This window comes from Tinamus guttatus, unplaced genomic scaffold, assembly GCF_059628265.1.
Source record: "Tinamus guttatus ecotype Peru unplaced genomic scaffold, ASM5962826v1 Tinamus_guttatus_pri_ptg000004l, whole genome shotgun sequence".
In the NCBI taxonomy this organism is placed as follows: Eukaryota; Metazoa; Chordata; class Aves; order Tinamiformes; family Tinamidae; genus Tinamus; species Tinamus guttatus.
In genome coordinates this window covers 15,067,830-15,090,471 of record NW_028288538.1, presented here as the reverse complement: position 1 = coordinate 15,090,471, position 22,642 = coordinate 15,067,830, and the positions used below count along the sequence as shown (strand labels likewise).

Here is a 22,642-nt window from a genome sequence, read left to right as displayed (position 1 = left end):
CAATGGGCAATTTAATGGTAACAACTCCAGCATTATTGTTATGCTGCTGTATTCTAGTTGGCTTGTCCCAGTCTACATGCATAGTACTTTTTCCTGATTCTTTTCCCTCACACTTGCTGCAGTCTGCTATGTAACTGCTCTGAGGGCACAGACATGTCGAGTGTGTTATCTGTACTGCAATACCTCTTAGGCTGTACAACTGTGAGAATCACAATTTAGGCTACCTATGGCAAAGCTGAGAATCCAATTGCCAGCAGAAACCCCTTGCTACAAATAGTGTTATATGTTTATAGGAGGTGGTATTTACAATATATGCAATTTCAAACAGAAGATATGCATCTCGTAGCTCCATATAGATTCATCGTTCCCATGTAATGCTTCTCTTCTGTTGATTTTACCTTAACTGTAATGCACCACACTAACCATTGCCCTCTCCTTCCCTGCGGTCTGAGGTGGCAGCAGAGCGGAGACCTCCCCTCCAGGGCAAGGCGCCCCGGGGAGCGAGCGCTCCCACCGCGCAGCGTCTCCCCAGGCAGCAGAGACGGCCGGGAGCAGGTGAGTGAGTCAACAGCAGTAACTGCCAGCAGCCATTCGCCCACTGTCAGGCCTCTGTTTACTTAGACTTTTGCAGCACCCTTGTGTAAAAGTGGCATTTATTTCCCCTGCTGTTGGAATGTCTGAGTAACCGATGCTGTTTTACTGAGCAACAGTGGCAGGTCCAATGCTTGAGAAGTGAAGACAGGCGTCCTCAGTGCCAAAGAGCCACCGTCCTAAAGGCTGGGCTTTCCCTCAGAGTTAGGGCCCTGCAGTTGCTGTTTGTGATTTCTGTTTGGTAAACGTAGAAGTCTTCCTAGAACTCCTCATCTCTGAGGCATGAAATCCTCAACCGTGTCAGGGCTTAAAAAAACTGAATGCCACTGAAATGCCACTATCTTAAAAGACTGGCATCTTCGATTTTGTCCCTCTTGTGGCTTGTTCCATAGATGGAGATCAATAACTAACCCTTTGACTTTTGCACTTAAATGCAAGATAATTAAATTGCATTACGCTGAAATGATGAAGTGATGGATTCTGAGGAGAGGCGGATGTGTCTTAGCAATGTATCATTCCCAAACTGCACTGAGGTATCAGTCTCTCAGCAAATAAGAGGACCTCAGGGCCCTGGATAGTACCCCATAATTACTGCATTTCTCTGGTTTGTTCTACTCCTTTCCGTGAAGGTAAGGAAGGGGAATGACTACCAAACCCTCTGGTGTGAACAGAAAACAACAGAAAGAAGAGCTGTACGTAGAGCCTCTAAACACACCTGGATATTACTGAATTATAAAACTAAAAGAGGGAGATTTTTATCCTCTTCTATGGATCAATTATACTTATAATAAAAATACTTCAGAAGAATATTGGGGTTGCAAAGCCAAAAACAAAGCGCTAATCAGCAAATCTGACCTATTGCATCACCCCAGCAAAGGAATTTTAGCTAGAATTCTTGCCTGGAGCCAAAGCCCTGTTGAGCAAGAGGCCCTCTCCACTCCTCATGTTCCAGGCTTAGGTCTTCAGCACAGGTCAGGGAACACTGGCCTGTTATGGTGTTAAGCCCTGTTAGATTAATGAAGGCATGTGGGGTTTTGTTCTTCTTCCTCAGAAATGTCAATAAACCCATTCAAGCCTCTTAAAGTGATAAGAGACTGAGGGGGGGGTGCTTTCCAAACACAGTGCTTCTACTAAATGAATCCATGGAAAATTTGAAAAGGAAAGTAACATTATGGACCCTAATCAATATGTTTGCTGGACTGAGGTCTTAGTCATTTATAGGCTTGTGTTTCTTTTGTTCCAAGCACGTAACACCTGCCAGCACAGTGATTTGCTCTGTGCTGCAAGCTGATTTGGGCTGAACCACTCACCCGCTGTTTGAGTAAATAAGGTGATTAATGAAAATGTTATGCAGACAGCAGCTGAAGCCAAGGAAGGAAACTCCCCAGCCTTGAGCTGAGGAAAAATCCCTCCCCGCAGCTGACACAACTAGAGCAAACGGTCTGCAGGGAGTGTGCAGTTAAGGCACCAACAGACACCCCAGGTTTCCCTCAGGCCCTGCCGCGCGGCCCGCGCGAGCTCCGCTTGCCGGCGCCTCGCGCCCAGCCTGGCGCCGCAGTGCCGGGCAGGAGCGGGTGCCGCAACGGAGGGCCCAGGCCCCTCTCCTTCAGCCCGGCCATCGCCTCTTGCAGCCTGCAGCTGTGCACCAACCGAGCTGGCAGGGGAGCTGCCAAGCTGTTCGCTGGAAGTTGTCTCGTCTTGTAAACATCATACAGGCAGTAGAACTAACCAGTAAGCCCTCCCAGAGGAGGTGGGTACCAAAACACGGTCATTCCTCTGTGTTCCAGCTCCTGTCTTGGAAGTTTTCTTGCCAGAGAACAGTGCTCCCTTCTTGATCACCGTCCTGACCTGTCTTCCCTCCGTAATCAGCTATAACAGCCCAAGGTTCTTCTCTCTCTAGCTGAAAATGCTGCTATCTGCAGTACTGATACCCGCACTGTGAGGATGCTAGAGAGCCCTCGGGACGTCCCTCTTTGCACACTGAACACAGAAACTACCTTTGGAACCGTTTAAATGATGCTGTCGATGAAAGTTTACCGCACAGGTAATCTTGGTCGTGCATTTCATCAAGTGTTGGCTCTGTTTTAAACTGGAGAGCAGCTGAATAGCTTAACAACAAGTTAATGCATCTGGTGTGAGCTGTGAGCAAATCCATGCTGAAATGGTGAAAATTTGGCTCCAGCAGCTGTTACTCAGCAACTGCCTCAGTAACTGCAAAGGAAGAATTATATATTTTCTCTAATCATTGTGGTGACATATCAATGATTTCTTATTATTCTGTTCTATTAAAAATAAGGAAGTGATTGTAAGAACAAGGCTTATGAAATTACTGAAGGGCTGTCCTGCTATTATGCCAAACAACAGGCCAGACATTCCTTACTGCAATTGAGAGCTGTGCTTTGTTTATCTGAATTCTAGGTGATGTTCAATACGATCTGTCTCCTACCTAAGTCCACATCCTTTGGCACAAATAGACAATTAAGGGTAAGTTATGACACTGATGAGCACAGCACATCCTGGAATATGGGGACAGGATGAGATGTCACTTTGCCAGAAGCCAAGCGAACAGAAGTTAGCTAAGTTGCCCCTAGCTGCAACTGTAAAATGTCTTTCTGGGAACTTTATAGCTGTTTAATCAATAACCTCACAGCAATACAGCATGCATGAAATGTGGGACGTCAGGGTTTATAAGCACACTAGATCCTTTATAGCAGTGACATAGTCCAGTCCTGCGAGTTTATTAGTACTGTATGGAAGAGAGAATGAGAGGGACTTTCCTTTTCTTTGTATTCTGAGTCTGGATGGGTTATTGTGCTGGAGAGGGAGGTGGTCCTGAGGCGGTGTCTGAGCAGCATCGGTTGCCGGCCACGAGGAGCGCCCAGGCTGGGGAGGGAGCAGCGGTGCCTGCTGCCCCGCAGGGGCGCCCGGCGCCTGCCGCTCGGGCACACACACACCCAGCACGGCCGCTTCAGAAACTGCGCTCTCCACATTGCCAAGCCATGCTTGCCATTTAAACCAGGATTCAGGCTTTGGTTTTAATACAGGAAACAGATTCTATGAAAAGAAAACAGTTTTAGTCCTATCCTGAGGTGCTCACTTTCAGAGCAGGTCAGCATTTTTGAACGATGATGCTTCTAATACAACATTGAGCTCTTGCAGGCTGCATTTATTTAGCAAGTTCTGAGAATATCTTCCCTATCTACCACCTCCTCATCCAGCAGTCCCCTTTAACCAGTTGCTTCTCAAGACCACCCATCTTTCTCTCCCAGCCATACGAAAAGAAAAAAAGAGTAAGTTACCTGCTCTTTCTAGTGTCAATAGGCTTTTCATTTTTTATAGGCCGCAGTTCTTTTTACAACTGCAAAAGTGTATAAGTGGACACACATCTAGATGTCTTTCTCACATACAAGTAGAAAATATGCATTTTTTTTTCCAACAATTATCACTAATCTGTTTGACTTTTACTTTTGGCTATCTTGAATTTTTCATCACTGGGGAGAAGCTAAAGGGATGGAAACCCAGTTCTCTGGGTTCCCATCTAATGTCTGAAGCCTTTTCTAAAAGTACATGTGACCACCTTGGTGACATTCTATACAAAACAGAGATGAATGTTTATTCACGAGCTGTTGCTATTAAATTCCCTCAAATACCCTCCTTGGATAGGAGAAAGCCTGATCCTTGCCAAGCAGCTTCTCCCTAAGCGCGCCAGACCTAGGGCATTAAGAAGCCGTGTGGAGGGGCCGTATCTCGCTGGAGCAACCAGCTGCGCTGTGGGCCGCAGCACAGGAGCAGCCCTGCTCGAGCAGCGCTCCCCTGCGCGCGGTGCAGCACCTCGCTGTCGCTCCTGTGCATGTTGTGATGGTTGTGCAGGAGCTGGCTGCAGGACCACAGCCTGGCCCCACCAGCCGTGTCTGACACGGGGTCACAGCGCAGGAGAGAGGCCATGGCGAGTGCTGGAAATTTATGAATGAAATATGGAGTTGTGGAAGACGACAAGTTAGGAGCCAATTTTCTGAGCATGACTCTGGATGTGAAACATAATTGCCATGAAGTAGAAGATGGATATGTTTCAAAGACCGCTTTGGCAATGGATATGCTGATATAGATAACTTTAAACCGCTCCCCCTTTTACTTTTGAAGTAACTCTAGCTGTACACTCACCATTATAATCCAATCAACTGGATTCTGTTTCTCAAAGTAGTATCAGAAGGAACATTTTTCCTCTTTCAAAATCTACCACATTTAATATACTAGCAGAGCTTCTTTATCAAACACAACTGCTTCCCCTTGTAAGCCTCATTTATGTCTTCACTGCTTGCCTTTATAGAACAGTCTAGCATTAAAACCAATTGTGTCTCAATAGGAAATGTGATTTACACATAAGGAATCATGCTAGAGGGGCTGCTGGGGCAACAGCATTTTCTCTAAAAGCAGAGTAAAAGCCTCTCGTCGTGTAAAGTATTTTGGCACGTGAGTGATTTAGTAGCAGAGGTTCAGTGTTCTGCAGACCACACATATCATGTAAAGATGCAGCTGCTGTAACAGGCAGACAAATTAGAGCAGAAAGATCCCTGTAACTTGCCAAAACATAAATTATTAGTGCTTCAGGCATGTTTACTCATGCTCAGGTGCACTTTCTCATTTAAGAAGCAAAATGGTCTACTCTCTACCAAGGTGCTGATTCGGGTGAGGAGACGCAACTTGCTGGTCTCTCTCCTTTTGGAGATGTTCTACCTGTTCCGTGTGCATTCAGCAAGTTGACCACATTCTACCTAAAGCCAAAGGGGCTAATGAAATACTCTGCAAAATACAGGATATTATTGTTGGTGGAGATTTTTGGGAGAAAATTCCTGTGAGGGAAAAGACAGAAGTGTAGCAGAAAATGCAGATTATTTTGAACTATACTTATGAAATGCTAACGTGCCACCTATCCCAGTCACGTAAGGAGGCTATCCCAGAAAGCCTGCGCAAAGGACACAGTGACTCTTCGTTCGGGAAAGGTCACACAAGTCCCCAGCTGTTCTTCCTTCCATTTGGCCTCCTGGCCAGTCTGGCTCTGCCGTCTGGGTGGTTGGAGCCGCCGTGGTGCTGGCAGAGCCGCCCGGAACGTGGGGCGGCCCCGCAGGGGCTCGGCCTGGGGCTTGGGGGCTGCGGCGGGCAGGGCTGCAGGGTTCAGCAGCCGCAGGAAGCGGCAGGTTCTGTTACAACCCCCTGACTGATGGAAGAAAACAGGAATTGCAGCTCCGTGGGCTGAGCTGTATCCTTTGGGGAGCTGAGCTGTTCCGACTGCTGCCATTGCAGCCTGACAGTGCCAAATACGAGTCTACTTTTCCTACCAAAGATGTGATGCAGAGAGTACTTTGATCTTGAACTTCAGCCAGTTCTTTAAAACTTGTTTCTACTTTCTTTTGAAAGAAAACTTTCTTCAGCTCAAACTTAGTACCATTACGCATTGCAAATAAGAGACAAATAAAAGGAAACGATGAGCCATTGAACTGCACACAAAGTGTATGTCTCCACATGTTGTGAAGACGGCACAGCCTCAGTATTGTGAAGCTATCTAGACAATGCTGCCTGCACACATGATGCACATCACGTAAATCACCTTTTTAATTGCTCTGTGCTGTCACTAAAGGCTATAAATGCTGCAGGAGAATAAATTTGCTATTATGGGTAAGGCAGCTAAGGCCTGTTTCCATGCCTTGACAGACAGGAGAAGGGACTGGGCGCTAGAGCGGTGCACGTAGCACACGTGCGCAGGGCTGCGAGCTGCACGCTCGCTGCCTAGGGCCGTGTCTGCAGAGCTCTGTGCAGGCAGCAAGGCGCTGAGCTGCACTTCGGAATGAGAAGAGACAAGCACAAGCTGAGCTTAGGAATAGCCATATAATGAAGTCAAAGCTGGTCTAATTTCTAAATGAAAAAACAATTGCGCATTTAAGTGATGGCTTTTCTCACCAATGTGCCCTTGCGGCTGCACCAGCCTCGGCCTCGAGCGGAAGCCGTGCTCGCACGAGCGGCGCTCCTCGCGGGAACACGCAGCTCCTCCGCTCGCTCGGCACCTCCGCCACTGCTCCGGCTGCTCTCCCAGTGCCTCCTTGAGAAGGCAGCCAGTGAAAACTGCTTGGATTTCACTGCAGATGAGAGGGGGGCACAGTCCCTCCAAAGCATTTAAAGAAAAAACTGCCAAGCATGTCACATCAGTCCCCCCACTTTCTGACAGCAATTCTTTGTTTCGTCTAAGCCAACAATTTTCTTACTAATATCAGACCAACGTAGCTTGTGGCAAATGAGTTAGCAGTCTTTTGTTGCCCTACAGACCATACTACGAAGAGCAGTGATCTCATACAGTTAGATACGTAAGAAGAAGTTTAGTGATTTGTATATTCAAAAAAGAGGAGTATATTGCAGAAATTAAACCATGTTCCTTCAAGCAGCCTGTCAGAACACCAGGATAAAGGATGAGAGAAGAGAGGGAGCAGAAATCTTTTTACCTAAAAGTTGGTGTTAAGCTGAGCAGAGGGATTGCTAAAATCCTTATTATTTTACCGTACCATGTGTTTATTTTTGAAGAGTTGAACTATGACTCTATTTATTTTACAGAACCCTAGAACTTCAAAGAATATTAACCTGCTAAACAATCTCATTTTAAATGACAGAAAAAAAAATCAAGTCCACGCTCTGGGTTTCAAACAGGATCACTGCAGAGATGATTTTCCATTGATAAGATATTTTTTTCTCTAGAGGCAGCACTGCTCAAAAAATCTCACATGCAGAAATTTCACGTGCAGAAATGCAGAGAAGACAGGTGAGTTCTACCTCAGCAACCTTTGGCTTTGCACCAACCAACAAGCCTGGGACAGTCTCTAAAACTGCATAGTCCCTCCCTCCCTGGGGTATGACTCAGGTGAGGACTTAGCTCGGGGAGGGCTGCTGAGGCCCTGCTGCTTAGCAGACACGTTGGTCATTTCCCTGTGCAGAAGGTGCTGAAAGAAACAGATGTTTCTCTCTCCCTGGAACACAGCACGAGTACTTTGGGGGCCTCCGGAAACGCTGCTGAGAAGATGCTGCTGCTGAACATCTGTGTTTTGGGAAGCAGTGTCTAGAAGCTGCTTCTTATTACCATTTTGTCTCTGGTTTATGTAACGAGAGCTCCACAGATTATCACATTAGACAATAAGGTGTCTGACAATCATGTTGCCAAACACATTTCATCTGTACGCTTCCCAGTTGGATAAGTCTGGGAAGAGCCTGATGGCAAAGCATTTGCACTGGTTGCACAAGCTTTGCTTTCCTCAGTGATCACAGCAAAGATGACACCAGAGCCTGCCCAACCAGCTCATCCTCTGAAAGCGCCAGTGAAACCTGTTAATTAAAATAGATCCCCAGAAGTCAGATTTACACCTCTCCTGAACTCCGTGCTCCAACAGACCATGGGTTAAATCATGTCTCATTTGGTCTCTATGGTGCCATATTGCTCCACAGACTGAAAGGAAGTGCCAATGCAATAGAATCAATACCAGCTGGAAGCAAAAGTGCAGAAAATGGTCGAAGACTCTCTTGGCATGGACAAAGTGTGCTGCGTGATATGAGAACCCACTCACACGTGAGATGCTAACAAACGTGTGAAATGCAACCGAGGGGAATGCATGTTGAGGTGCACTGTGTTCTCATACTGTTTAGTTAGTTCCCACTAGATATCTGGGCTTCCATAGGTGCTGTATCAGGCATAGAGCGCGGCTGGGATATTTAGCTACTCTTTTCTCTTGCTTGAACATTGTCCTAAGCATTTTTTTATGATGTAAACATCAAAGATATATTGAGTTATTCTATAGACTTGAGAGTTTTACAGATTACTTGGGGTCTACACCACAGATGACGCCAACTTAAAAAATACTGGTCCAAGTATACCTACATATAAATCATACAAAAGCTAAACAAAAAGAGAATGGTTCTGTCTCAGTATGAATTACCCAGAAAAGATGGTAGAGAATATGGAAGACGTGTGCTTTTTGCACGCCTGTACAGAACTCAGTCTTATCAGAGTTTCCAAGATAGTCCCAGCACTGAGTACTAATGCCAGCGGTTCCATGCGCTTTTCTTTTGGAGGCGCCTCCGCTTCCTTCCTCTAAATCCTCTTGATTTAGAGTCACCTTCCTTTGCAAGAACCTAACACAGATTTTTCATGGTACCTGACTTCTTCCTGTGAACTCTGATGAAGAGCAAAACAGAACAGTACTGGCCTCTGAAACGCCGTCAGCAGCACCTGCTACAACTCACTCTCGTGAGCTGAGACATTTCACCTCTCACAGTTACCGTTTCAGGGTCTCGGCGCGCTCTGGCAGATGTCCCTAGTGGTACCTGCTCCTGCTCCAGAGTTTATCTTTGCAGCAAGATCAGCTGTTCTGTAGAGCAGTGAAGAGCTGGGGGTGCTGGGGAGAGGGGGAATCCTCCACCCAGGCAACAGGTCCCACAGTTTGAGCAATGATGATCTAACCTGTCTGGCAGTAAGAGTCCTATTCCCCCCACCGCAAACCTCACCAGCACATAAAGCAGAAAGAGAAGCGCGGATTCAGGGGTAGGTATCACCACAAGTGATCTTTAACTGTATACATAAACAATTTTAATGCATTGCTTACTAAATGCGCAGGTGGTGAGGAGTGGAAGTGGTTTCTTTCCACATGAAACACAGAATTCTGTGCTTTAAAAATAAACTCTTATATTTCCTTAATAGCAACAGTAACAGATTTTTTAAGGCAAAGGGTGAGTGATTAGCTGGAGATAAGCTCACCTCTCTCACATCACATGGCTCAAAATAAACGACTGCATCTATTGAAATTTATACCATGATAGAGACTTACTTTGTCTAATAACCAAATTCTACATCTTCTCATCAGTTTGTTGCAAAGATTAGCTTTGTTGTCTATTTCTTACAGGTGTACTTATGCTAAGAATATTATGTAGGGGCATTGATAAATTCCCCAGTCTTCATCTTTTTGATTGCTCACAATTCTGCTCACACATTTCCTTTCAGGCTAGAATTTGGTACACGTGTTGTCAATCTGAGCAAGAATCTTTCTTAAGAGTTAGTGAGAAGAATTCAGTTGCGTCCAAGAATGATGAAAGCTGGGGGAAATGGAAGGTGCAAACGCTGAACAACTCTGCACAAAAGGGAAAAAATGTGTCAGTGTAAATCCTGGCAGAGATGTAATCCTTTGGGGCATCTAGGAAAATCAGTTTTGCTTTAGCCATGTTCTGGGAATTTAAAAACCATACAGCACAAATACGCCCTAGGTTTGTTATACAATGAGACTAGCCATCTGCCAGCATTCTCTTGGCACTGCTTGTCTCTACATATATAAGTTGAGTGGAAATTTCCATTGACTTAGAGGGGCTTTCAGGCCTCTGCTAGAGTCTCACATGCATGCACAAGAAAGCTGCGTACAATTCACATTGCTCTTGCAAAATATATCAATGGTCAAAACAAAATTTACCAAGACAATCATGTATTAATGCTATTCTGCAAGTTTCTGCTGGCATTAAAAGAAATTGCAAATTTATATTCACTAAGCTTCCACAACACATAACAAGACTTCATCTGAGGTTCAATGAGATTCTTAGCAGCATCCCTGTTCATATTTGTTGTTGTCAGATGCTAAATCATGAAATTAATAATGGAAAAATGGCCTGTTGGCACTGTGAGGCTTTTCAAGAATCTCTCAAGCCTCAGACTAGTCTGTAAATTTGCATCCATATAATTCATTAAGTTATCCCAAATCACTAAGGCTGTAGTTCTTTGCTCTACTAATGAACAGCTCATCAGTTAAGGAATTTTTTGCAAGAAACATCTGAACAGGGACTCGGCTGCCATGTCCCTTCTCAGCTGGCTCCCTGCTAAGTTCCTCTAGTGGAAACACTGGCAGCTGTACAGCTCAAGAGGCTCAGCCCACCCTTTCTGGTTGCTGTATCTGGCTCAGCTGGGCTTACTCCAGAGCTAAGTGTTTAGCATTTGTACCTCTGTCCTTGACCAGTTTTCAAACCAGCTGTTGATGGTGGCAGAGGCCACACCGTGACGTGCTCCTTCTGCTCGGCCTAAGCACAGAGAAACTGCAACGTGAGCAGCAGCAACGCAGCGTCTCCCCTCTGAATCTGCCATGTGCCCCCCTTCCAGAAAGTCACTTAGTTCACAGTGAGTAATTAGAAAGCAGTCTGGTAGAAAGAGAGTGTTCAAGAAATCTAGGAGAGCCTATTGACCCATTGACTGTAAAAAGCAAAAGGACAGCCAGTCACAAATATTTTGCCTGCAGTTCCTAGCAGCAGTATAAAAATGCTGTAACTGATTATAGAAAATCTTTCCCTTGCAGCAGAGGTCATTTCAGGACACGCTCACTTTAATGCCATTTGCTTTGTGCCAAGTTCCTGGTTAGTAAATGCTTTCTATGTTAGGGCTGAAAAAAAAAAAAAAAAAAGCTTCTGAGGTCATTTTTCCACCAGTAGCTACAAAGGTGGCACTCTGAACTTTTACCAGCTTTGCTTTTAATCCAAGCGGGGGCTCTAAAATCTGCTGAATCTGCGAGACCAGCGGAGTGCAGGATACGTGTGTCTGAGCTCAGGAACTGCGCCTGTCACCTGCACTGTCTCACTGTGGTTAAACTGCATGCAGCAGGAGGAGGAGCTCACTGCACTGTGAATCCACCTAATAAAAGCCAAGGGAGTGAGAAAGGCAAGAGCTTTACCTGGAGATATACTACAGGCCAGACCCTTAAGAGGGTGTCCTGCATTTGAAAAACAGAATATTTTTTGGCTCCGTCAGCACTGACTTCCAAACAGCTGATCCAAGACTGGAAGAGGGGGGAAGGTTGTAACATGCTTAAGTTATAAAACAGAACTAGAAACCACATGTTCAATATAAACAAGTTCCAGGTTTCTGCTCTTGGACATGCCTTAACCACGTTCAGCCAGACACAGTGCAGTACTTCAGTTTTAAATGGTTAAAGGTGCTCCCTTTTCAGATGAAATCTAAGTGTGAGTTTATTTTATAATGAACTTGTCTGGCAAAGGGTTTATTTACGCACAAATCCTTTGCAGTGTCCTGCACAGAAGGCGTGATGCATGTGCTCCTGCAGACATATACAAGTCATTCAGAGTGCTTTTTCCTTATGGTTGTGCTTAATTTCTAATGCAAACAGTCCTATTCATTCAAAGAGTTTTCTTCTGGTTTACTCTGCACTTTGCCTATAACACAGGTCTTCCTAATGAGAAGGAAAAGGCTGACTACAGGTGAGGAAAGCACAGAGAAGTGATCTGTCCTCACCACTTCCGACTGTCCGGCTTCTAAAGCCTGCAGTCATGCTGCAGTACCTGGTGATTTTCATTAGCTAACGGTGCCAAGAAAGTGATATGAAGCAGAGAGCGGAGACAAGGAGACAGCAACCCCTATCACTGACCAGGCTTTGGCAGAGCTGACAGATACTGTTATCTGAGGATTAATAACTTTTTTTGAAAACCTTCTTTTGTCAGGCTGTAGTATTGTATTAATGAGCCTTACTGCGTGCGACCAAAGGGGAGGCAGAGCCGGGGCTGCGTAGCCCGGGACGGCGCTGGCTGCTGGCCACGGCGCAGTCTGTGTCATTTATCCTCCACGGCTCGGCCCCGCTGCTCCCCCGAGGAAGAGCACACACTGCTCAGGTTGGCAATTCGCTGCCAGAGCAGGACTCAGTAAATGTCTCAGTCATGGTGAAATATAATTTGCAAAGAACTGTGAAAGTCACAAGCTGATTCATTTTGTGTTTGTAGCTTTTCTTCCCTGTTACACTGAGCATATTTCAATGCAAGGTAACCCTGCCATGTGTGTCCCCTCGGGGCAATGCTCATTTGTCTTTTAAACAGGTTGTCACCTTCCTTCTCACTCCTTATTCAGCAAAGCCGAGGGAAGAAGAGTAGGGAAAAATCACGGAGACGGAATCTTTAGCTATGCTGATTACCACTGTTTCCAAGAGGGTGATGAGAAGGAAAAAAGAAAATACAGTTTCTTTGTAACAAGCGCTTTCTCCATCACTTATGCCAAGGAGAAGTACAGTTTTACTTTAAAGCTGCAATACTTAAACTCTGTTAATTGTTAATCAGAAGCTTTATTTCTACAAAAAGGCTGGTAGAGAAGCCTTCTCTTACGGGATAGAGTCCTGAAAATACTTGCTCAATTTTTGTTTTGCTAAAAGTGATGTAAAATTTCCTGACTTTCCTTGTCTTTTTAGGGAGTTTTTTTCTAAATGTACAGATGAGTTTTGCTCTTAAATAGCAAATTTAACTGTAACTTCATTATTCCCAACAATTTTCTATGTGCTACAATTATTTGCTTTGACATGTTCCTTCACATGTATTTCCTGTATTTCAAACCACGTGGTTGTACAGCCGTAGCACCCAGAGGATGGGCCGGGCCAAAAGGAACAAATTCTCAGTAAAATTAGATCTTGAACAGATGCAAGGCAGTCATGGCAGGACAAAGTGTTTTTCAGTTCCACGAACTGTGGTGTATCTTAGCTCTCATTGCAAAAGAGAGACATGCATAGTTAAATGTGTCGGATTTTATTAAGCACATGTTTTATATCCACTGGGTTTTGATAATTGGACAAGTGCAAATTCATGTCTATGCTTCTTCTAAACTATCCAAAACACACATGTCTCAGACAACAGGCCAGCTTTCAGAACACCAAGAACTTTTTTTCACAATTAATGGCTCAGTAAAGACTGTGGGGTGTAAAGGGAGAAACCCAGAAAAACTGTCTAAGGGCCACACTACTTAGTTCCCTTTAGTAGCTAATGCTGCTGAGTGGGTGGTTAATGCTGCTGTCAGCCAGCTGGCTGCTCCATGCAACCAAATTAACGCTAACTCTCTGCAGCTGAATTCACTGAAACCTATAAATCAATCCTAAACCAGAATGGTTGAGGTAATGAGCAGTAGTGGGCTTTTTTTTTTTTTCTTCCCTCTTTCGTTCCCCCCCCCCCCCCCCCCCCCCCCCGCTCGCTTTCTGGTCCCTGGCTTCAGCTTCATTTGAAAATGTGAGTTTTTAAAACCTTGTTATTCTCCTAATAAATTTGTGCCCTGTGCTTATTTTAGAGACTTTCCATTGAAAGACTTGTAGCATGTGTAAAAAATCTAAACAGTGCATTACAATTTTGTATTGTTTTTCAAAGTACAAATTTACTAAGTGGTACTTAGGAATATTAATTTTCAGAAGGCTGTGGGAAGAGGCTGCTGAACCATTTAACTCTGAGAAAGATGGCCAAAGGCTGATGTTGGAAGCCTAGCTTAAAGTCTTTCATGGAGCAGAGCCTGGAAGCTGTCCCTTGAAGCTGCTGTTTGAGCTTGTCTCAGTAAAAGGTCCCAGAGGGAAGATTTGGGCACAGTTGGCCAGGAGGGGAGGTAGGAAACAGTGCGGGAGCTCTGCAGGGCGCAGGGACCCAGCAGCACCCTGGGCCTTCCCACTGCCCGGGGTGGCACTGCGGCTGCGGTTAGGTGTGCGGGGCAGCCTCCTTGGCGCGCTGCTGCGCGTGCTTGTGCCCTTGCTGGGTGCCTCCGGGCAAGCCAAGGGCAGCCGCAGCCCAGCCTCTAGCCCGTGGCTTCTAGCTACACTTTAGCTCAATTTCTAAGCTAAGACCTAATTTTTTGCTGGTATGTGTGCTCACTTCTCCTTACCACCGGTCCATATGCACATAGGTGGCATCTTGATTCAGCCAAGTCCAGAGTGGTCACACTTGCCCTATGCTCCTAATTAATGCGGGCAAAGAGAAGCACTTGCTAAAACTGAAAGTGAAAGTCCTTTTGTTAAACCACCTTATCCCTACTTCATCTACAGCACTCTTTTTTTTGTTTGTTTGTTTTTCTCCTCCTCCTAACCTAAACACATGTCAAACATTCAGTTTATTCAGCCTAAACGTTAAGCTGTTGTCACCTTTTCGGGGTGAGGTCTGATTGCTTTATTTCTCAGAAATTTGTTTCAAATACCAACTATACTATGATTTTCTCTATCTTTAGATAGTCTAGTCATAAAGTTGTTAGGAGTTAAGTAAGGTTATTACTTGGTGCAAGAGAGATATAATACTTAGAAGAAAAAGTGCACAAATTAGAAGTTGACTTTTATATTGGTTCATTATTGTTGCCCCTCAGTGTTTATGGTGGTTTGATGGAATCAAATGAGTCCAGTAGTCTTTTCTAACTGTTCCAACTCAGCTAATGTTTGACAAATAATGATAAGATTAAAATGAACAACAGGTATCTAAAGCATATCTGACTTAGTGCCTCTGCATGACCAGTCAGTGCAGGGCTGCTGCGAGGCTGCCCTGATTTCTCCATAGCTGGCCACAGGTTCATGTTCTGCTGTAAGGCTCTCTTAATCTCATCAATATTCACAGCTGAGGCTGGTGGCTGCATCTCATTATCTTAGGCCAACTTCTGTGAACACATGCAGTTCTGAGGACTGAAAGGCTGCTCTTGGGTTGTAGTGTGGTTCTTACTGAGTAGAAGGAATAGGCTGCAAAGGAAATTCTACTGTAATTAAGTAGATTTGTGTGTGTGTTCTCTGTATGCATGCTGGTATACTAATGTGATAGCCAGCAATATGCTCGAGTGACCTCAGGGCTTTCAGGGGCTGCAGTAGAGTTGATTCTTGGGATCCCTGCCCAAAGTCCAGCCTGTTTTTTTCTATGCAATGTGATGCAGTTTAATAATATATATATAATGTAATCAGCTGAAGCTGTCTACAGCCTCCCAAAACACAGTGGTCTTGGACTCTGCTTTTCTTATCTTTATGTATGAGGCTCTGGCTGCTAGACTAGCTATTGGGCTCTGTACTGACTCTCTCCTCCCACTGATGCATCAAAGGAGACAAACTGGTTTCCAGTGGCTCCAGAGAGTTTCCAAACCTTTTCAGTGAGTCTGTATTGAAAAGCTGCTTGAGGGGAAGGAGAACTTAGTCATGTAAATGCTTTGTCTGATTTTTTGCAGTCAAAAATCTGAAAGGAATCTGAAAGTTTGGGGATCTTTTTCAGAGGGGAAAGGATTTTTTTTAAGCTGGTATTTCTGCAGCAATAGGATTGCTGTAACTTGGGGCAAATGAAGTCCTGCAGCTGTGGATCACAGCACAGCTTTTGAGGTCTGCAGGAATCTCTGCAGGAAAAAAAATGTACTTGAAATCTACCCACTGACACTAAATATAACCTTCTGGTAAACATTAAAACTTCAAGGGCTTTGTGGCTGATGATCACGTTAAACTCAGGATATCCAGTGAGAGGGTGGGGTGGAGAATATAAATATGAAAAGAAACGTAGGGGGAGGGGAAGAGTCTGAAGGCTGGAGGAGAGAATTGCAAAGATTTTGGTGACTAACATTTTCTGTCTTGCTCTATAGTTTGTCAAGTTAATAAAGACAACGCAGTCACAAGGTTGGGATCTTAACTGATAGTGTTCAGCATAGAAGAGGCTGTGGATCATGCTCTGTCCCAATGGGGAACTTTGTTCTAAAATGCTGTCCTCTGAGCAAGGCCTATGTGTTGACAAAAGGCAGATGCTGCTTCCCTGCCCCTTCCATCTTGTTCCTTCTGCTTGCAATACAGTAATTCACATCCTCTGTGCTAGTGCTCCTGCCTTGGGCATCTGTGCCCTGAAAACTGGCTAAAGCCAACTAGAGAGGATGTCACATGGGGCATCAAAGAGCCAGAAGACAGTACTGGCTTTGAGTTCCTACCCATGTGGGCTGTATTTGACCCAGAAGTACTTGAAAACCTCTCTATCTCCTTGTCACACCATAACCCCAACCTTTAGTCTGCCCTTCCTCCAAGCAAGGCTGTTAGTTTGAGTACAGCAGCAGACAAGGACAAGCAAGTTTCTCAAGCAGGTCATAAACTGCACTATACAAATACATCTCTAGAACTATCGTGGATATCTTCTAGCCTGAAGTGCTGTTCTTAGCCTTGCCCCAAATACCAGCAGGTCTAGTCATACTGCATGTGGGAGAATTTTCACCCATAGCAGAATATTTAGGATTGTTTCTTGGTAAAAGGAGTGTGAGTTACTAGGAAAAGAGTTTAAAACACCTGGGCCATTTTCAGCCCTGCCTGGTGAGGTGGGCAGCTCTTATCCTGGTGGCTGGGTAGACTGGTGTTTGCAAATACCACGACCGCTGGAAAGCAGGATACCTGAGACCCTTGCTCTAAACCAGTAGAACCCATTATGCATTTCGCAAAAAACAATTACCAATCCTGGAAGTCCCTGCTTGTTCTGTTATTTTAACTCCTAGTGTGATTCAAAATTCTTTTTCCAAGCCTATCACATTTGTATTTCTTTAAGTGGGAGCACCTTACAAAGCATTCAGAGAAGTGAAAGGCATTCTGTCTGTTGAAAACTGGATCCAAACAGAGACAGACCTGTTGCCAACAAGGAGGGAAACTTGGCAGCCCTGTTTAAAGCTTCCCACACAGATGCTGAGGACACAGGAAAACAAAGAAGCCCTAGTCCCTGAGGGTCCTGCCACTCCTGGGGCAAAACCCGTCCCTTCTCCTTCTCTCTCTAGCTCTCACACGTTCTCCTTCTCTCTCAGTGCTATTAGGCACAGCACTAATATATTAAGCCTTACAGAGCTGGAAAAACAACACAGGAAAGGGTTAAGAAATGAAGGGAAAAAAGCACTCCACACAGAACCTGGAGGCAAGCCAGTGTCCCCAAATGACTCGGCTGAGCCGGCAGCGCCAGCGAGCGCAAGCGCCACTGCTCACCGCCCTGCGCTCCCTGTCCTCTCCTCTCCTCTCCCCGCAGGGTGGGCATGGCCCAGCCCTCCGCCTTTATCAGCAAGAGGAGTTGACCTTCTTGGTCTCAGTTTGATTTGTGAGCCCACAGACATTGCCAAATTTATCTTGCACCTTGAAGACAGCAGCAAAAAACAGAAGCAAAGGGCAGGAGGAAAAAAAGCTAAAAATTTGAAGAAATGGGTTTCCCCCCAGCTGAGTGGAAGCACCTTTCCTGTGTCAGCCCTGAGGAAGCAAGAACGGCTGCAGAGCGCAGAGCAGGGCAAGCTGCCCAGGGTGCCAGGAACATGCTGTTCCCTTGGCTGTGTGATGCAGGGAATTGTTCGTCCATATGCTCCAACTTGATGAGACTCTTTTCTCTCACAGAGAGCAAAACATGCCCTTAATTCAGAGGGGCTCTTGCTTCACCCAGGGAGGCAGCAGGAAAAGCTGGGGCGAGGCTGTCAGCTAGAACTGTTCAGCAGCCATTTGCCATGTACAGTTTGGGGAGTCTTTTCTTGAGGGAAGACTACAGAATTTAGCAAAATTGTCTGAAATTAGTTGAACAGCTCATGCCGACCTAGCCTGGTCTCTGTACCCATCCTGGCCTTGCAGTAAGTTCTGTGACCAGTGCTTCCCGTGGAGACCAGTCTCCAACTTTCTGGGTGTCACCTCTCTGGCTGAAAGTCGTCCCTCGCTGCACCACCACAGAGGGCTGGCAGTCAGGGGCCTGTTTCAAGACAGTCCCACTACAAGCTTGTATATAATTTTGACAGAACTTCTAAGACTTCTGTTTTTTCTGGGTGTCATAAATTGCAATAGCAACCAAAAAGTGGTCAGATGAGAGTTCATGAAGTAGTGAAACACTGATCAGAGCAAGCTAGTGTTTGCATTCAAATGTTTTCTGAAGCCAGTGTTACCCAGCTGCCAGAAGCCTTGCTGAGGCTGCTCATGTCCCTCTCCCTCTAGTTATGATAAATGCCTCCTTGTGACTCATGTTCAGGCTCTCAACTGCCTTACTGCCTACTTTAGCTTCACGCAAATGTCTGCTAAAGAAAGAAACACCCTCATTCAGATGCCTCTAGAGCATTTAATTTTAAAATACTCAGAGTACTGCCACTGGCATTAGAAGCAATAAGCTCATATAAGGGTGGTGAGAGGAGTGCAGAGTTGGGAAATGGAACAGGGGAGGCTGAGAAGCGTTCAGAAGGGAAGTATAAGATGCACTAAACAAGAAGGCGAGCAGCTAGCAATTACAGCTTGGTAGGATCCACACAGATGACCCACACTCCATTCCCTGTGACTTTAAGCAATAAAAAAAGAACCATTAGCTTTGACTCTATGCCCAATAGGGGATTATTCCCAGTGGGGTGGGTTTTTTTTTTATATATTTTGTTTGGTTTTTCTGAGCTTGTGTTTTGAGAGATGAGACCATAAGGTTGGCCAAATACCATTTTTCTTTTGTTTTTCTTTTGTTTTTAAAACATTCATTCTAATACCAAGCTGTAACAAATAAATCTATGGCTGGATTGTAACTAACCTGTGTGGGTCCTTAGATGAGCTTTAAGATGGGAAGATTTGCCATAAACTTTTTCACACCCCACATAGTGGCATTTGTGCTTTTTCTGGGGTGATCCGGGGTCAGTCCAGCTTCTCCCGCGCTTGTTCTTTTGTCTGGAACTTGACTCGGTTACTGCAGCCAGGGCAGTAGGTGTGGCTGCCTTTCCTCCTCCACGCTTACCAGCCGAGGACACACTTTCTTCCCCAAACTCCGTAGGAGCAACAGAAATGTGTATTTGTTCTGTGATATCAAAGTTCTCTGTTTTTTCTGTCCGAAGAGTGGGTGAGTTTGGGACGTGCTGGTTCAGATCTGCCAGAATGCTGGCTACCACAAATAGTGAGGATCCATTGTCCTTCCCAGGCTCCCTGGCTTCATGCTTATCGTCTCCATTGGAGGAAGGCAGTTTTGCTGCATCAGGTTGGCAGTTGGACTCCCCTTTGGGGCTATGGATGATAGCACGACTGGACATAGAAACAAGGCACTCGGCTGCAAAATGATCCACATAGGCTGCTGTTGCCATTTTTCATGAGTTTAAAAAGAAATCCAAAAATAAGAAGGGAAAAAATAAAAAGCACTTCACTTTTATTTGAAAAAAAAAAAAAAGGCAAGCTGACCTTTCCCTCTCCTATTCCTTAAGATCTCGTTGTAGAAGTAAGGGATGACCACGCAGCTATGAAAAACGCACTTTGTTCGTGAGGATCACACCCAGCTTGTCCCTAAATCCAGAACGCTTTGGAAGTCCAGCGACAGGGGAGGAAAATCCTCGCAGGGGCAGCTTGTTGCTTGGCGCGGGCGCTGGTGCCGCTTTTCCCGGCGGCTGGGGAGAGGCGCGTTCCTCGCGCGGTGACAGGAGAACCCGCCTCCCCGTTACCGCTCCGCGGAGCCGCCGCGCGCCCCGCGGGGCGGGGCCTGGGAAAACATCTGGCCCTGACGTCACCGCGAGCCACATCCTGCGCCGAGCAGGTTAGCGCCGCGCGCGCGCCCACCGCCGGCGCCGCCAAATGAAAGGGCGCGTCCCATTGGCTGGCGGCGGGGCTGTGCGCGCGCCCGTGGCCCCTGCCGGGAGCGCGCGGAGCCTCCCGGCCCGCGCGGCCGCAGGTGCCGCTGGCGGCGCCGCGCCAGAGCAGGGAGTTTAACAGGCAGCAGGAAAGCGCTTGAGCAGGGCGGTGTAGCGGGAAGCGCCGTGAGGCTGGAGCGGCCGCGCGTGGCGCAGAAGGGAGGTAACGCGCTTTCCCGGGAGCTGCGCTCCCGCCCCTCCTGCACGGATACTAATAGGTCGGGACAGGCTTAGTGAAGTGCGAGGGAATTCACTGCTGAGATCACCTGCCTGCCTGGCAGCCTCTCCGGGCACTCGGCTGCATCTAAATTATTCAGGGGTACAAATGAAAGCAAGTTACTTTATGTTGTTGTTCTCCTTTTGCCCAACATGCGGCTCAGGCAGTTTCAGGGAGGTCACTGGGTTTAGTGTGTGACAACTTACGGAGCTAAAATAGCGGATCTGAAAGTGGTTCGTCTGTGGTGGACCTACCTTTTGCTGGAACATGTTCTCTGAAGTATTTCCTGTGAAAGTTCTGTCTTTAGCACAGAGGAACATCTTCTCTGACATAGATTGTGTTGAAAACAGAAGGGAGAAGGATTTCCAAAGAAGTTGTGTTGTTGTGTGTGTTTTTTTTTTCTCTAAGTTGGAAAATTGTGGAGTTTGACGGAATGTAAAAGGAAGTCAACATCTATTGCAGAAACTTAAATATTTTTGGTGTAGAGAAAGACTTTGGTTCCACACATGTCCAAATGCCTCACTCGGGAGCAGTGTTTGCCTAACCTGCTATCACGCCATGCTCCAGGTTGTCCTGCAACATGTCCCCTCCGGGCCAGGCTGCAGTCAAGCCCTGGGGACAAGCCCTGTCCTGTTGGTCTCTGTGGGGCCGGGGTCCTTCCCAGAGCCAGGACATGGGCACTCCGGAGGGAGGGCCGGCACTTGGCACCCCTGTGGGAGGCCTTGCTGGCAGGCTCAGCAGAGCCAACTTGTTTTGGCACAGTGTCTGTTTTGCTGAGCGTGTCTATAGGAAACACTTCCACTTTCCAAACAAAAAGAAGTTGTGTGTGGGAATTTCCCCCCCCATTTTTTTCTTTCTTTCTTTTTTTTACCCAAATGAAAAAGTAAACCAAATTCCAGGAAGATGCGTGTTTAAGTGATTCTGCTAGGGATGGGGCTGCTAACAGGATGCACCTGCAAGCCCCAGCAGTAGCTGTGGGTTCCTGGGCCCTCTTGGCCTGAGGGAAGGCACGGGTCCCTCCCCCCTGTTGTCGCCATCTTGGAGGCAGGAGAAGGCTGAGATGGGACATGAGGGCCCAGTCCCCGGAGAAACTCTTGGTGAAGAGGTGCCAGGAGGGCATGGGGGCTACTGGGGCTCTCCTACCGTTCCTCTCGGCCGCCTCGTCCGCTCTGGCACTGCTGCTGTCGCGCTCCGTGTCCCCATCGTGTCGCAGCGTCCCCATTGCCACAGCCAGGCAGTGTGGGGAGACAGCTGCTGCAAGAGCTGCCCCTCCTGATTGGCTGATCTGTCCCATTTCCGAGCCCACTGGAGCTGGGCAGCCAATGGGAGAGGACCTTATATGGCTGCATGTTGGCAGGCCTGCGCCAATGCTTCGGCCATGACATGGTGGCCAGGCCCAGCTTGGCCCCTGGGTCTGTGGCCGGCACCAGCCGCCTTCCTGCGAGCTGTTGTGCTGAAGGGGCTCTCCATTGTGAAGAAGTCAGTCTTCTGATGAGTGCTGCGGAAAGAGTTCGTGGAAAGCCATGGGCCAGAGCACCCCCAACACGTTGGTGTGACAGTCACATACCTGTGTGGGCGTGCGCGTAGCGCTGCCTTTGTGGTGTGCTTGTGTCTCCAACAAGTGCAAAAGTGAAATTTTGGTAAGTTTACGGTCAATCCTAAACTCATTTCTGTGCAGCATCCGGTAGCTAGTGACTTTTCTCACAAAATGAGCTGAATTTTGCAACTGAGGTTACCAAAAGCATTTAATAAACACAGGGCATGTCCTGCCCTCCCCTTCAGTTTTATTTGGCCTGGGGAGTTGCTGTGCTCTCAGCTGTGGGTGTCTGTCCTGCAGACTGAGGGCAGAATTTTTTCCCACTGTTATGGTGCTATTTTTCCATTTAGCCAGATAATTCTGGGTTTTGGCATTTTTTTTTAATATTTAGTGTTTTCTTAATACATAATTTAGACTTTTGTTTAGCAACAAATGCAACAGAACAATTGTAAATGGAATTCACCCCATCCTGCCCCTCCTACAATAGCTCATTGCTTTAAATTACAGGATTAAGAACTTCTAAATTGTTTTGTGAAATGAAACGGGTTTTACAATAACAAGAACTTTAAATTGAGTGTAACAGAGTCCTTATGCAAATGCCAGACTTGATTCAAAATCAGTTAATATTTAGCCACCGGAAAAAAAAAAAAAGTGGTGGGAAGACTTTTATAGCTGGTATAAAAGCTGTTGTATTAGTTATAAGAATAACTTAATACCAAATCCTTATAAAACAAATGATAGTTAAAGTCTGTAAGATGCAAAATTGATACACATGTGCAGTTTGGAGTGGGAATCTTATGAGTTGAAGGGATTTTTAACTGAGAAAAAAGTTCCCACTAATATGATAAACTAAATGCACAATTTCATGGTAGCAGACATTTCGTCAGCACTTTTTCAGTGTGTG

The 22,642-nt window shown here is 46.1% G+C and overlaps 1 protein-coding gene across 1 annotated transcript in view; it reads right to left on the bottom strand.

Moving 5' to 3' along the window:
• KLF13 (KLF transcription factor 13) overlaps positions 1-19,680 on the bottom strand; it is a 30,146-nt gene extending 10,466 nt beyond the window's left edge. The window contains exon 1 of the mRNA XM_010214722.2: positions 18,907-19,680. Within this exon, the coding sequence (XP_010213024.2) occupies positions 18,907-19,447 (541 nt within the window). The 5' untranslated portion in view covers positions 19,448-19,680. The remainder of the gene's footprint in view (positions 1-18,906) is intronic.
• Between the last annotated feature and the right edge of the window lie 2,962 nt (positions 19,681-22,642).